The sequence below is a fragment of the Heptranchias perlo genome, chromosome 6, assembly GCF_035084215.1.
Source record: "Heptranchias perlo isolate sHepPer1 chromosome 6, sHepPer1.hap1, whole genome shotgun sequence".
NCBI classification, from domain to species: domain Eukaryota; kingdom Metazoa; phylum Chordata; class Chondrichthyes; order Hexanchiformes; family Hexanchidae; genus Heptranchias; species Heptranchias perlo.
In genome coordinates this window covers 54241562-54257509 of record NC_090330.1, presented here as the reverse complement: position 1 = coordinate 54257509, position 15948 = coordinate 54241562, and the positions used below count along the sequence as shown (strand labels likewise).

The window sequence follows — 15948 nt, the reverse complement described above, 5'->3', positions numbered from 1 at the left end:
ACTGAATTTTTCTTACAGCTTTGGAAATATGTTTTTCGGTCATGTTTTTGTATGATTTACAAAATAAATGCTTATCTGGCACTTCTTAATGCAGAAAATAATAAGAGTAGAATCAGAAAAATTATAAGCTCAAAGTTGAATTTTATTCTTTAATGTACGTCAGTGGCCACAATGATGCACCTATCATGAATTATTGCAAAGAAAGTAATTATTAGGTGGCTTGATCCAAATAATGGTAGCCACCTTTCAGTTTCCAAATGCTAAGGTGGCCTATTCCACCATTGGTGGTTGTGCTTTCAGCTGCCTAGGTCCCACATTCTGGAATTCTTTCCTTAAAGCCCTCCACATCCCTCTTCTCCTTTAAGACTGTGCTTAAAATCCACCTCTGTCACTCCTCCTGGTATCTCCTTCTTTGGCTTGGTGTTCATTTTTTGATTAAGTCTCTGATGCACCCTCGGATGATTGTCTACACTGAAGGTGCTATATAAATGCAAACTTTGTAATATACATATTGGCTATAAGTTGAGATGGCAGCCAATATAAACAGGACCAACTAGGGAATAGTAACATTCCATTTTGTTCCATTTTTCATATTTATCATTAAGGGGTTTTTAAAAATTAGCTGCCTTGGGAGGGTGATGACAATAAAGTTTAAATACAATCAAAAAAAGTTCTGAAGAATTAATTGAATTTTTTTTGTGGATAAGTGTTTAATGATGTCAAATATATAATATAATAACATTTACCTGTGTTTCCCCAATTTTTAGTTCAATAATTATCATGACTTAGCCACGCACTCTTCTCAGGCAGTGCAAAAGGTGCCCTGATTTCCCAACATGACGTGTTTCCATGCGAGGCAGACTGGGTCAGTGCTCCAATTGAGCACAGGATAGTGAACTATGCCCGGAACGCGTGCCAACAACATTCCAGTAATAATAAATATGAAGAAGTGAAAAGGAAGAATGAGGCATCACATTGATTTGCCAAATTTCCCCTGCAACTCACATTTCTAAGTTCTGATACTTTGGATGTTCAGATAGCCAATAATCCTTCAAAAGCTGGGAAAGTCTGAAGTGCTGAGAACGTCTTTCTCTTCCACACAAAGCCTGCCTGCTTTGCTTGCTGGTTGGGTGTGCATGTTTTAACTTTATTTTAAGTGTTCACAGACGTTGCCAGAAATCTTGGGGCAGGTCATCATCTGTCTCCTTGTGTCACGGGGACAATGGCACTTCCTTTTTTTGTGACGAAACTGGTTGCTTTCATGTAGATATTCTACTTTGTGTTGCTGCAGTAGTTTTATTACATTTCCTTTTAATACACTGGTGCATCTCTCTCAGAGAGTGTGATTAACAACATCTTACATTTGTTAAATGATTTCATCGAGGCCAGATCAGCACTACAGATAATAAATAAGAGTAAGAAAAACAAATTAAAAAATACAGAAATATCAAATAATCAGTTTTACATTACTTCTATGCTTCCTGCATTGGTAGAGGTTCAATGTTCTGAGCGAAATTAATACAAATTATAAAGCCTTTCAAATGTTAAGAGAGAAAATCAAATGCAACAAGCTCACTTGCAGCTACCAAATAAGCAGACTTCCATCAGGCAAGAGAGTGGATTATATAATGAGCACCAAAAACAAACAAAAGTGAAAGTAATTTGCATCTTTTCTTCTTCAGCAAATATCTTAGCAACAGTACTTAGTATTAGCAAGAGGTCCTGCTTTTATACCATGAGAACATTCAGGACATTTTATCCAAAGCTCCCCACTTTACTCAAATAATGAACAATCCTTCCACAATTTCCCTCTACTTAAACTAATCCTTTCACAAATTTTCTACTTTAAGCTAATCCTTTATCTGCTGTTACACAGAAAAACAGATTCAACTTTCCTAACAACTCAGAACACATTTAGAACTGACAAGGGAACAGGCCATACTGGATTTAGTGATGAGTACGGAACCAGAATTAATTAACAATCTGACGGTAAGGAAGCATCTTGCAAATAGTGACCATACTATGATTGAATTTGATGTTAGGTTTGAGAGGGAGAAGGGAGAGTCACAAACCAAGGTTTTGAACTTAAGTAAGGCAAATTTCGAAGGAATGAGATATAAATTGACCATAGTAATCTAAGCTTCGGGGGAGCAGTGGCTGTGCGGATCTGAAGGAGAATAAAAGAGTGAGGAATAGCGGAGGCTGGAGACAAATATCGGGGGAGAAGCGGCAGTGCGGACCTGAGAGAGAATAAAAGAGTGAGGAGTAGTGGAGGACTGAGACCAGTATTGGGGGAGGAGAGACAGTGCGGACCTGAGAGAGAATAAAAGAGTGAGGAGTAGCGGAGGACTGAGACCAGTATTGGGGGAGGAGAGACAGTGCGGACCTGAGAGAGAATAAATGAGTGAGGAGTAGCGGAGGACTGAGACCAGTATTGGGGGAGGAGAGACAGTGCGGACCTGAGAGAGAATAAATGAGTGAGGAGTAGCGGAGGCCCGAGACCAGTATTGGGGGAGGAGAGACAGTGCGGACCTGAGAGAGAATAAAAGAGTGAGGAGTAGCGGAGGCCCGAGACCAGTATTGGGAGAGGAGAGACAGTGCGGACCTGAGAGAGAATAAAAGAGTGAGGAGTAGCGGAGGACTGAGACCAGTATCGGGGGAGGAGAGACAGTGCGGACCTGAGAGAGAATAAAAGAGTGAGGAGTAGCAGAAGCCCGAGACCAGTATTGGGGGAGGAGAGACAGTGCGGACCTGAGAGAGAATAAAAGAGTGAGGAGTAGCAGAAGCCCGAGACCAGTATTGGGGGAGGAGAGTCAGTGCGGACCTGAGAGAGAATAAAAGAGTGAGGAGTAGCAGAAGCCCGAGACCAGTATTGGGGGAGGAGAGACAGTGCGGACCTGAGAGAGAATAAAAGAGTGAGGAGTAGCAGAAGCCCGAGACCAGTATTGGGGGAGGAGAGACAGTGCGGACCTGAGAGAGAATAACAGAGTGAGGAGTAGTGGAGGCCCGAGACCAGTATCGGGGGAGGAGAGTCAGTGCGGACCTGAGCATTTGGTGAAATCAAAAACAATAAAAAAAATCAAAGATTGACGTCACTGGACAGCAGGTAGGTGATTGGTTGGTATTACTGTTTATTTTTCTCTCTAGATTAGGGCAATGGGTTAAACTAACAGCTTAAATCAATAACTTAAAGTAGATATGATGTGGAGATGCCGGTGATGGACTGGGGTTGACAAATGTAAACAATCTTACAACACCAGGTTATAGTCCAACAATTTTATTTGAAAATCACAAGCTTTCGGAGGCTTCCTCCTTCGTCAGGTGAATGTACATTCACCTGACGAAGGAGGAAGCCTCCGAAAGCTTGTGATTTTCAAATAAAATTGTTGGACTATAACCTGGTGTTGTAAGATTGTTTACATTTAAAGTAGATAAATTAATTAGTTAATAAAACAAAGAACAGGGAGAGATTAACAACTTGAATAAAGTAAATAAATAAAACAAGGTTACATAGAGATGGCAGGGTAGGTGGTGTGTCGTAACTGCAGCATGTAGGAGTTTGTGGAGAGCAGCCAGATCCCGAGCAACCACACCTGTAGTAAGTGTCTGCAACTCAAGGAATTTCAGCTCAGAGTTGTTGAGCTGGAGTCTGATCTGCAGAAATTACGATGCATCCAGGAGTGGGAGAGCTATCTGGTCACTTTAATCCAGACGGCAGTCACACCCCTTAGATTAGGTAGTGGTTTAAATTAATTCAGTGGTCAGGGACAGGAGAGCGTGACTGCAAGTCAGGCAGGTATGGGGACTCAAGATGTAGATTTGGAGGAGCCTCAGCCTTTGACCTTGTCCACAGGTACGAGATATTTGCTACCTGCATGGATGAGAGCAAAGACTGCAGGGAGGATGGGCAAATGGACCAAGGCATCGTGGTACAGGAGGCCATTCAAGTGGGGGGAGTAAAAAGGAATGTGGTAGTGGTAGGAGATAGTATAGTCAGGGGGATAGACACTATTCTCTGCAGCCTCGACCGAGAGTCCCGAAGGCTGTGTTGCCAGCCTGGTGCCAGGGCTAAGGACATCTTCTCGCGGTTGGAGAAAAACTTGGAGCATGAGGGGGAGGAACCAGTTATCGTGGTCCCCGTTGGAACCAACGAAATAGGTGGAACTAGGAATGAGGTTCTGCTGAGACAGTTTGAGGAGCTAGGGTCTAAATTAATAAGCAGAACCTCAAGGGTAATAATCTCTGGATTACTACCTGAGCCATGTGCAAATTGGCTTAGGTACAAACAGATCAAAGAGTTAAATGCATGGCTCAAAGAGTGATGTGGGAGACAGGAGTTTCGATTCATGGGGCACCGGCGCCAGTACTGGGGAAAGAATGAGTGGTTCCATTGAGACGGGCTCCACTTAAAACGGGCCGGAACCAGGGGAAATTTAGAAATCTAATGAGAAAAGTCAAGGCAACAGAGCAGCGTAGTGATTTGGGTAAAGATAAACAGAGTGTGGCAGGAAGGGACAGAGAGTTTAACGGTAATAGTGCATCAGCAAATAAGGTCAAAGCAGGGGAAAAATGGTAAAAAGTTAAAATTAAAGGCTCTTTATCTGAATGCACGGAGCATTTGTAACAAGATGGACGAATTAGTTACACAAATAGAGATAAATGGGATTGATCTAATATCCATTACAGATACGTGGTTGCAAGGTGACCAAGGTTGGGGACTAAATATTCCTGGGTACTTGACCTTTCGAAAAGACAGACAAAATGGAAAAGCAGGTGGTGTAGTCCTGATAATGAAGGATGACATAAGGAAAGTGGTGAGAAAGGAACTTGGCTTGCAAGATCAGGAAGTAGAATCAGTATGGGTGGAAATAAGAAATAACATGGGGCACAAAACACTGGTGGGAGTAGTTTATAGGCCCCCTAATAGTAGCTTTACCGTTGGACAGAGTATTAATCAAGAAATAATAGGAGCTTGTAACAAAGGTTATGCAATAATTGTGGGGGACTTTAATCTACATATAGACTGGACAAATCAAATTGGCAAAGGTAGTCTGGAGGATGAGTTCATGGAATACATTTGAGACAGTTTCCTAGAACAACATGTCATGGAATCAACCATGGAACAGGCTATTTCAGATCTTGTACTGTGTAATGAGACAAGATTAATTAGTAATCTCACCGTAAAGGATCCTCTGGGGAAGAGTGATCATAATATGATAGAATTTCACATTGAGTTTGAAGTGACGTACTTAAGTCAGAAACAAGAGTCTTAAACTTGAATAAAGCCAATTACAGAGGTATGAGGTGCGAATTGGCAAAGGGAAATTAGATTAAAGTGTATGATGGTAGATACGCAACGGCAAACATTTAAAGAAATATTTCAATATTCTCAATGAATATACGTACCATTGAGAAATAAAAACTCCACGGGAAAAATGATTCATTCATGGTTAACTAAAGAAGTTAAGGATAGTGTTAGATTAAAAGAAGAGGCCTATAATATTCCAAGAAGAGTAGTAAGCCTGAGGATTGGAAGGGTTGTAGAAACCAGCCAAGGATGACCAAAAAATTGATAAAAAGGGAGAAAATAGAATATGAGAGTAAACTAGCAAGAAATATAAAATGGATTGTAAGAGCTTCTACAAGTATGTAAAAAGAGAGTAGCAAAAGTAAACGTTAGTTCCTTAGAGGCTGAGACAGGAGAAATTATAATGGTAAATAAGGAAATGGCAGAGATGTTAAACAAATATTTTGTATCTGTATTCACAGTAGAAGTCACAAAAAGCATAACAAAAATAATGGGGAACCAAGGGGCTAATGAGAGTGAGGAACTTAACTTATTACCAACAAGCCAGGGGATCAACCCTGGTTCAATGAGGATTGTAGAAGAGCACGTCAGGAGCAGCACCAGGCATACCAGGTGCCAACCTGGTGAAGCTACAACTCAGCACTACATGCGTGCTAAACAGCGGAAGCAACATGCTATAGACAGAGCTAAACGATTCCACAACCAACGGGTCAGATCAAAGCTCTGCAGTCCTGCCACATCCAGTCATGAATGGTCGTGGACAATTAAACAACTAACGGGAGGAGGAGGCACTGTGACCATCCCCATCCTCAATGATGGTGGAGTCCAGCACGTGAGTGCAAAAGACAGGGCTGAAGCATTTGCAACCATCTTCAGCCAGAAGTGCCGAGTGGATGATCCATCTCGGCCTCCTCCCGATATCCCCACCATCACAGAAGCCAGTCTTCAGCCAATTCAATTCACTCCACATGATATCAAGAAACGGCTGAGTGCACTGGTTACAGCAAAGGTTATGGGCCCCGACAACATCCCAGCTGTAGTGCTGAAGACTTGTGCTCCAGAACAAGCTGTGCCTCTAGCCAAGCTGTTCCAGTACAGCTACAACACTGGCATCTACCCGACAATGTGGAAAGTTGCCCAGGTATGTCCTGTCCACAAAAAGCAGGACAAATCCAATCCGGCCAATTAACGCCTCATCAGCCTACTCTCAATCATCAGCAAAGTGATGGAAGGTGTCGTTGACAGTGCTATCAAGTGGCAATTACTCACCAATAACCTGATCACCGATGCTCAGTTTGGGTTCCGCCAGGACCACGCGGCTCCAGACCTCATTACAGCCTTGGTCCAAACATGGACAAAAGAGCTGAATTCCAGAGGTGAGGTGAGAGTGACTGCCCTTGACATCAAGGCAGCATTTCACCGAGTGTGGCACCCAGGAGCCCTAGTAAAATTGAAGTCAATGGGAATCAGGGGGAAAACTATCCAGGGCTGGAGTCATACCTAGCACAAAGGAAGATGGTAGTGGTTGTTGGAGGCCAATCATCTCAGCCCCAGGACACTGCTGCAGGAGTTCCTCAGGGCAGTGTCCTAGGCCCAACCATCTTCAGCTGCTTCATCAATGACCTTCCCTCCATCTGGCATAAGGTCAGAAATGGGGATGTTCGCTGATGCACAGTGTTCAGTTCCATTCGCAACCCCTCAGATAATGAAGCAGTCCGTGCCCGCATGCAGCAAGACCTGGACAACATCCAGGCTTGGGCTCATAAGTGGCAAGTAACATTCGTGCCAGGCAATGACCATCTCCAACAAGAGAGAGTCTAATGACTTCCCCTTGACATTCAACGGCATTACCATCGCCGAATCCCCCACCATCAACATCCTGGGGGTCACCGCTGACCAGAAATTTAACTGGACCAGCCATATAAATACAGTGGCTACAAGAGCAGGTCAGAGGCTGGGTATTCTGCGGCGAGTGACTCACTCCTGACTCCCCAAAGCCTTTCCACCATCTACAAGGCACAAGTCAGGAGTGTGATGGAATACTCTCCACTTGCCTGGATGAGTGCAGCTCCAACAACACTCAAGAAGCTCGACACCATCCAGGACAAAGCAAGCCGCTTGATTGGCACCCCATCCACCACCCTAAACATTCACTCCCTTCACCACCGGCGCACTGTGGCTGCAGTGTGTACCATCCACAGGATGCACTGCAGCAACTCGCCAAGGCTTCTTCGACAGCACCTCCTAAACCCACAACCTCTACCATCTAGAAGGACAAAAGCAGCGGGTGCATGGGAACAACACCACCCGCATGTTCCCCTCCAAGTCACACACCACCCCGACTTGGAAATATATCGCCGTTCCTTCGTCGTCGCTGGGTCAAAATTCTGGAACTCCCTTCCTAACAGCACTGTGGGAGAACCTTCACCACATGGACTGCAGCGGTTCAAGAAGGCAGCTCACCACCACCTTCTCAAGGGCAATTAGGGATGGGCAATAAATGCTGGCCTTGCCAGCGACGCCCACATGCCATGAACGAATAAAAAAAACTTAATGTAATTAATATCAGTAAAGAAAAAGTACTGGAGAAACTAATGGGACTAAAAGCCGATAAATCCCCTGGACCTGATGGCTTACATCTGAGGGTTCTAAAAGAGGTGGCTGCAGAGATAGTAGATGTATTGGTTGCGATCTTCCAATTTTCCCTAGATTCTAGAATAGTCCCAGCGGATTGGAAGGTAGCAAATGTAACCCCGCTATTCAAGAAAGAAGAGAGAAAACAGGGAACTATGGACCAGTTAGCCTGACATCAGTCATCGGGAAAATGCTGGAGTCCATTATTAAGGAAGTGGTAACAGGGCACTTTGAAAATCATGATTAGGCACAGTCAACACGGTTTTATGAAAGGGAAATCATGTTTGACAAATTTATGGGATGAGAGGGTTGTCCTATGAAGAGAGGTTGAGTAGAATGGGCCTATACTCTCTGGAGTTTAGAGAATGAGAGGTGATCTCATTGAAACATATAAGATCATGAGGGGGCTTAACAGGGTAGATGCTGAGAGATTGTTTCCCCTGGCTAGAGAGTCTAGAACTCAGCGGCATAGTCTCAGGATAAGGGGTTGGCCATTCAAGACTGAGGTGAGGAAGAATTTCTTCTCACGGTGTTGTGAATCTTTGGAATTCTGTATCCCAGAGGGCTGTGAATGCTAAGTCATTAAATATATTCAAGGCTGAGATGGATACATTTTTGGACTCTAGGGGAATCAAGAGATTTGGGGATCGGGCAGGAAAGTGGAGTTGAAGTCAAAGATCCGCCATGATCTTATTAAATGGCGGAGTAGGCTCAGGGGCCGTATTGCCTACTCCTACTTCTTATGTTCAATAGGGTGGATACAGATAAACTATTTCCTCTGGTGGGGGAATCCAAAACAAGAGGGCAGAATCTTAAAATTAGAGCTAGGCCATTTAGGAGTAAAATCAGGAAGCATTTTTCTACACAAAGAGTACTGGAAATCTGGCACTCACTCCTCCAAAATGCTGTGGATGCTGGGTCAATTGTAATCTTCAAGACTGAGATTGACAAGAGTTTTGTTGGGTGAAAGTATCAAGAGAACAAAGGCTGGTAAATGGAGTTGAGATACAGTTCAGCCATGATCTGGTTGAATGGCAAAACAGGCTCGAGGGGCTAAATGGCCTTCTCTTGTTACTATATTACAAACGAAACAAGCTATCCAAAGTTTCACTTGGCTGTCCTTGTAATGGTGAGTTTTACAAGGGGACCGAGAAAGGTCAAGAAACACTACAAAAAATGGTCTATTTTCTTTTATCTATAAAGATAGTCTCACCAAGTGAGGTTTTTCTGGTGTGACTGAGTCATAAGTGAGTGATTTATAGTCTATTGGGCAATATAGTCACACGTAACTCAGGAAACTACAATTTGATGGCCCCGCACTGCGTCAGCTTGATGTTAAGTTTTCCAGTCAGCACAAATATTAACGTCCCCCGGGTTGTGTTCGTGCGTACTCAGATTCAAATAGTTAATAAAGGCAATTTGTGTTAAGTATATAAATCACCCGATACCTAAACAAGCTGTCATAGCGACACATCTTTAGTTCTGACCTACGCACTGTTCAGTTAGTCGGGTGTTTCCGCGACCGGTGGGCACCGCAGGGACTGGACTGCATCATCACAATAAAATTATTATTTCACACTGTTATTTGTTTTTTGATTTGTTTTAAATTAAACACACCCTAACTTCCCCCCCTAACCTTCTTATAAAAGGGGGGGGGGCTATAAACAAAAAAAAGCTCCACCATTGGTTGAAGTTGCCTGGATCAGCCTCTGTTACTCTGTTCAGACAAGAAAAAAAAGTTTGTTGGGTGCAAGTTTAATTATTTGCTATGTAGCAACAAACACTTCCTTTAAAGTGGAAATATTTCTCTTTCCAGCTACTTTTAAAAATTTCCACCATTTTCCGTTCTTACTTCTCGATAGTTTGCAATGTGGAAGTATTTTCTGGTCACTTGATAAATCCCTGTCGAGCTGCAGGAAGGAAATAGAGAGAAAAAAATAAGGTAATTCCCCCGGGTCCGCGGCCAACCCGGTAGCACTCGACCCGACCCTGAGAGCTGCCGACGGTGCAGCCGAAAATCAGATTAAGAAATGCAACACCTCGGCCACACTTCTTCCTCACAATCCGCGTCCACTGCGAATTTTTAAAATCATAACCAAAGCGAAAGATCCAAACCGGCGGCGGCGGGGACAGGGACAGGAGGGCCCAAAGCCTGCCCGGCTCACGTGACCGAGCGCCTGAGGTGATCACATGACCGACGACCTGATCCGTCACTCTGCCCGGCGAGGCTCACTCCAGCCTGACCCGTCACTCTGCCCGGCGAGGTTCACTCCAGTCTGACCCGTCACTCTGCCCGGCGAGGCTCACTCCAGCCTGACCCGTCACTCTGCCCGGCGAGGTTCACTCCAGCCTGACCCGTCACTCTGCCCGGCGAGGCTCACTCCAGTCTGACCCGTCACTCTGCCCGGCGAGGCTCACTCCAGTCTGACCCGTCACTCTGCCCGGCGAGGCTCACTCCAGCCTGACCCGTCACTCTGCCCGGCGAGGCTCACTCCAGCCTGACCCGTCACTCTGCCCGGCGAGGCTCACTCCAGCCTGACCCGTCACTCTGCCCGGCGAGGCTCACTCCAGCCTGGTCCTGGTCCCGGTCCCTTGTCCCTCTGCCCGGTCCGCTCCGCTCCGCGCGATGATGGCGAGGTGTCTCTGCGCCCTCTCGCTGCTCTGTCTGTTTGGAGTGGGGACAGTTGTCGCCGACACCCCGGCTAACTGCACTTACGAAGACCTGCTGGGTACCTGGGTGTTCCATGTTGGGCAGGAAGGGCAAGACAGAAATGTCGACTGCACCAAGATGGGTAAGTTAGGGAGCAATCTCTCGGCGCACTTAGTAAATGGGTGTTTTAAAATTCTCCCACCCTCATTTACTGAGGGTTTGCTGCGAATGAAGTAATCAATCTTTGTCAGTGATAGAATGATCAATAGGCAGTCAGACTGTGGTCTACATTTGCATCAACGGTTAAATTTTGTCAGAGAGTAAAAATGCTTGAGTTTAAAGCCACCAGAAGAATAGTAGCTAAAAATTACAGAACTTCAATCAACTTTTTTTTTGTGTAACACATGGAAGCCATTACTTTTAACGTTAAAGTCCCAACCTTTGATATTGGTAAATTTTGCTACTTGTATTACAGCAAAGTGAATATGTAACTCATTTTAAAAGCTGCAGGTTTTAATATCGAGAAAGCTTTTACTTTGCCAAGCAGGAAGGGCTTAAAAACCCTCCGTAAAATATTCGCAGAATGTGAAGATATAAGAAAATGAAGTGAGATTTTTCTTTCCAATGGGGTGTAAAAAAGGTTGCCGATTTGCCGCCGCCCGTTTTACGCTACCGTTACGCTGATAGGGACAGATGAAAGAGGAAGGAGGCTCGTGTGGAGCATAAACCCGCCGGCATAGACCGGTTGGGCCGAATGGCCTGTTTCTGTGCTGTAGGCACAATGTACCTCTGAAGTCGAATTCGACCCCCTAGGGCTGTTAAGATGAGCTATGAAACTGAATCTGGGGAAGACGCAAGGATGGAAATGTGTATCTTAAATGGGGAACACTTACAAAGTTCAGTCCACAAGTTCCTGACTCATAGCAATTCTGAAAAAGTGCTTAATCACTAAGTTTTAATTACCGCTTGTAGAAAAAAAAAGGAACTGTTGGCTTTCAAAATGCTTATATCCTTATTTTCAAAAAAAAAGCAGCATTTTGAGCTGGTGTATGTGTATATTTTTAAATTTATGTGCAAAGCTGTTGTCTTACAAGTTTTGTTTTGCTGAAGGCCGGCCTGTAAAGAGTGTGACTGTACATCTCCAGACGCTTGATGTTGCTGAAAGTGCTCTTGGGAATACTGGTTTCTTCACCTTGATTTACAACCAGGGTTTTGAAGTGGTCCTTGGTGATTACAAATGGTTTGCTTTTTTTAAGGTGGGTCTCAATTTTTATATAATAATACAAAGTTAAATATTAGGGGTAGAGTTTCTGCTTTGGCGCAATCGAGAAATTGCGCCAGGTTAGGTTACAATTCAAGTTTCTGCTGAAATGCATTTGCATAATCACAAATGTAAAATCTTCCATGAACCAGTACAATTGGGCAGTGTAATAGAACATAATTGTTTTTCCTTTTGCATTAAAAAAATTCAGTGATATGTTGAAGTGATGCAGTTTTATTGATACAAAAAATAAGCATTTTTAGTAAGTGCCTAGTCCTCCCCCTAAGTAACCTGATATTAAATCACTGAAAATGTCTTTTTTTTAAAAAAAACTATACTGAACCATTTACTAGTTTCATTGATGTACACTGGTCAGTTAGTAAATTAAATATTTTTTGATATGTAAAAACTTTAAATGTGCCTATTAGTGCCTGTGTCACTTTTTTTTAAAAAATGAGCGCAATTTGAAGAGCCTTCCCTAACCAGCACAATCTTTGGAATTTTGCAGTTTCGACCTGGGGGTATGGCCAGTTTTGTGGGCGAGGCCTGATCCAGGTGAATTGAATCTTGAACCAGGTGAATTGAATCTTGAACCAGCATAAAGCAAGTGATTTTGGGCGTAACTCACTTACTTTTAAAATTCCCCGATCTTTTGCACTGGTTCGATCGATTGCTCTGGAATCTGGGCACAAAACACCTGGAACTCTATCCCTAGGTGTTGGCATTCGGTATCAGTACCCTTGCCTCTGAGTCAGAAGGTCATGAGGTCAAGATTACATTTTTCTGGATAATTGAATGACTGGCCTTCCACAACTCCTTCAATGTCATAGACTGCAGAAATGTTAAATTTTGATACTTTTAAATTGTACACAATGTTACCTGGATATCATTGATTAAAATATAATTGTTGTGAATATTGCCAATCTAATTGCATTGAATTATTGAAGTGCTAAATATGAATAAATGTTCATTATATTTTTATCTTGGTACCCATTATCAGTACAAGAAAGAGGGTTCAAATGTAACCAGTTATTGTCATGAAACACTTCCTGGATGGGTGCATGATGCGTTAGGTCGGAACTGGGCTTGCTTTGTTGGAAAGAAGAACACTTGGAATGTTCGAACTAATGTAGTCCCCTCACATAAGCATCTGTTAAGGTAAGCACTGTATGGTTCATGCAATTTTCACCTTGAACTTGTACAGCTCATTTAGTGTGTACACATTTGGTACTGTTTGCACCAGCCCTGAATATAGTAAATATAAACTTTTAAAACATAGAATTCATATACCTCCCTATTTCATGCCAACTACAAGGCAATCAGTAGTGTATGTACTTCAAAGGGTAATGTCCGCAAACCCTTTCTGAGGAAATGTTTCTGGCTTTATGGAGGAATCCATCCACCAAAGATTCTTCAGCAAAGACAGGAGGCAGTTATTTGATGTCTTTCACCCCACGTAAGGGGTGAGGATGGTGTAAGTTTTCGTACTCCCTTCCTACTCCATTTTTCAGTTCTCGAGAAGGTTATACGGTTTTCAGAATAGTGGCCAAACATTTGCATGAATGTTTTCACGATTATGACAAAAATTACTCATTTTAACTTCATGAAGACATTTATAACCCACTGTGGGTTGTTTGCTTTCCCTCCTAACTAAAAGGCAGTTTTATCAGTGTTCATAGTTGAAAGGTAACTATTTGCCAAATATGTTACATTGTTTGGATTGAAGATCTCTGCCCAGTTACAAGACACAAAAGCTATGTATAACTGGTTTCAACTCAAATCAGATTTGACATTGCTGCTAAGATCTAAGAGTTCATCAAAATGAATGGCAGACTTTTCGTTCCATTGCTATCTGACATCTGGTCCCTGTCAGCAAGGAAACACACAATACTAAGTATGTAGCAAGTTTCTGTTGTGTTGTATGGAATAATGCAGCCTATAAGTATTGTAACTGAAGACCTAGCCTTGGTCCCGTGACACCCGACAGACTGTTATCCTCTATGTAACTGCATCCACTATTGTGATTCAATACATCTTTTGCAGAAATACTGAATTTGGTTCACTTGGGGAAGTGAGCCAATTCCAATCTTGGCCATTCACCAGCAGATTGTTTGACATGTTCAAGCTGCACTTGAAGTGCTTCTATTTTGGATTTCACTTACAATCTGCAACTTTGTTAATAATACACTGATGTTAGAATTTATAGTAAATTGTCTGCAATAAAAACTTGCATTTATAACGTGCCTTTAATGTAGAAAAATGCTATTGGCTACTTCAGAGGCTTGAGGAACATTGAACCAATGAAGTAGGGAGAACCAAAAGTTTGGTTGAGCAGGGGGTTTTAAGGTGGACCTTAAAGGAAGTGGGGAGGTGGAAAGGCAAAGAGGTTTAGAGAAGAAATTCCAGCGTTAGACTTAGGCAGATGCAAATAGGGGGGGAGGGGGTGGGGAAGAGGAGAAAGAGATGGATGAGAGGCTGAAGTCATGAAGGGAGGATTTAAGGAAGGTGTGGAGCTGGAAGAGCCTAGAGAGCTGAGGGGGTGGTGGAGATTCTGAGGCCATGGAGAAATTTATAGACTAGGAAAATAATCTTAAATGTTTAGATATTTGGAGGAGACTAGAAGCGAATGTAGGTCAGCAAAGACTTGTTTAATATAATTCCACTATTAAGCTGTGAAAAATTTCAATCCCCTAGTAGATCATCTTGTTGCAAAAATAATTTTAAGAGTAGTGGTGGTATGGATAGAGGGATGGCTGAAGGAAAGAAAGCAGATTAATAATAAATGGATGGTTTTTTCTGTGTCCTGCATATATAGATGTATGCTACAGCCAGTGTATTTCACATTTAATGTGATGCATGGTATATGAAAGGCCAGCAGTTCTAGATTATTTGCCTCATCAGTACGTTACTGAAAATTTTGCTCTCACCCAGTGAGTTAAAATCTGATTTTTAAAGCAACTTTGAAAAGAATTGAGTTGTAGAATCACCTTATGAAAAGGAGGGTATAAACTCGTAACAGTACATAACATTTTTTTACACAACACTTTTTTCTGCATACAAGGTTTTCTCAGTGTTCAAGGAATGCTTTTAATTGAGTACTTATGGCTTTGAAACCTACAGAATTGATCCTACATGAAATTCATGAAGTTGAAGTAATCCTACTCTAACTCAACTTTGTAATTGTCTTACAAAACTTGTAAAATTGCTATGAAATATGATTGTCAGAGCATCTTTTTGCAAAAACAAAATCACAGCAAAAAGAAAATAATGCCAGAAGATACTGTACAGTTATACTAAATAGAGAACTTCTCCCAGCCAAATTTAGGCTTTGTTTCTGTTAACTTCCAGTATGTGATGTACAGAAACTTCCTTTTCCCCCTTCTATCCCAGTTCTTCACAATGAGCTGCACTTGTCTTCCATCCTTCCCCATAGCATGTTCAGTGGTAAATTTGCAATGACAAAACTGCCCCCACCCCACCCCCCAAGCCATGGCCTATCTTTCCCTCCCCCAGCCTTTAAATGAGCACAAAATTACATTTGGGCTCAGAAGAAGCAGATCAGTGTTGCTAACCTACCACTTTTCTCACTCTCCCCTGGATAGGCAGGAGCTGAGATCACGTGAAAGTTGACTTTATCCCCTCCATTGCTGAAAGTCAGTTTCACGAGCAGCTTCCTGTGATAACTGGAAGTTAAAGGGAGTCACTTGCGTTCAAAGGGAGCAAGAGTGAAAGAATACCTATCACAAAAGGAGCACAAAGTGATAAAACCATGATGCAAATTGTCAAACATCAGCAAAGATTGAGGGGGAAAATGAGCTGAGCAAAGTAAAGAACAAAAGAGAGAAGTATATGCAAGATGGAGGCTGAGATGTTTGCTGTACAATATTTATGGAGGAGAAAGCCAGGACTAACACAGGAGGGCGAAGCAAGTGGTAATTGAGTTTTTTTAATGTAAGGTATAGCTTCAGAGAAGATGGTAAATGAGTTTGCAATGGCAGACAAAAACAAAGGGACTTTTAAGAGTGTATAGATAGTATTAGACTTGGTAAGTGAGCCTTTGCAGGTCTGCGAAACGGCCAGGCTAATGGCAGACCT

The 15948-nt window shown here is 42.8% G+C and overlaps 1 protein-coding gene and 1 long non-coding RNA gene across 2 annotated transcripts in view; one reads left to right on the top strand and one right to left on the bottom strand.

Moving 5' to 3' along the window:
* Positions 1–121: 121 nt before the first annotated feature.
* On the bottom strand, positions 122–10637 carry LOC137323002 (uncharacterized). Its single transcript, XR_010963273.1, has 2 exons — positions 9982–10637; positions 122–1396 (listed from the first exon to the last, which is right to left on the bottom strand). It is a non-coding gene; the product is annotated as an uncharacterized lncRNA (long non-coding RNA).
* Positions 9918–15948, top strand: part of ctsc (cathepsin C) — a 29669-nt gene continuing 23638 nt past the window's right edge. The window contains exons 1-3 of the mRNA XM_067986326.1: positions 9918–10734; positions 11703–11848; positions 12854–13011. Coding sequence (XP_067842427.1) covers positions 10569–10734; positions 11703–11848; positions 12854–13011 — 470 coding nt within the window. The 5' untranslated portion in view covers positions 9918–10568. The remainder of the gene's footprint in view (positions 10735–11702; positions 11849–12853; positions 13012–15948) is intronic.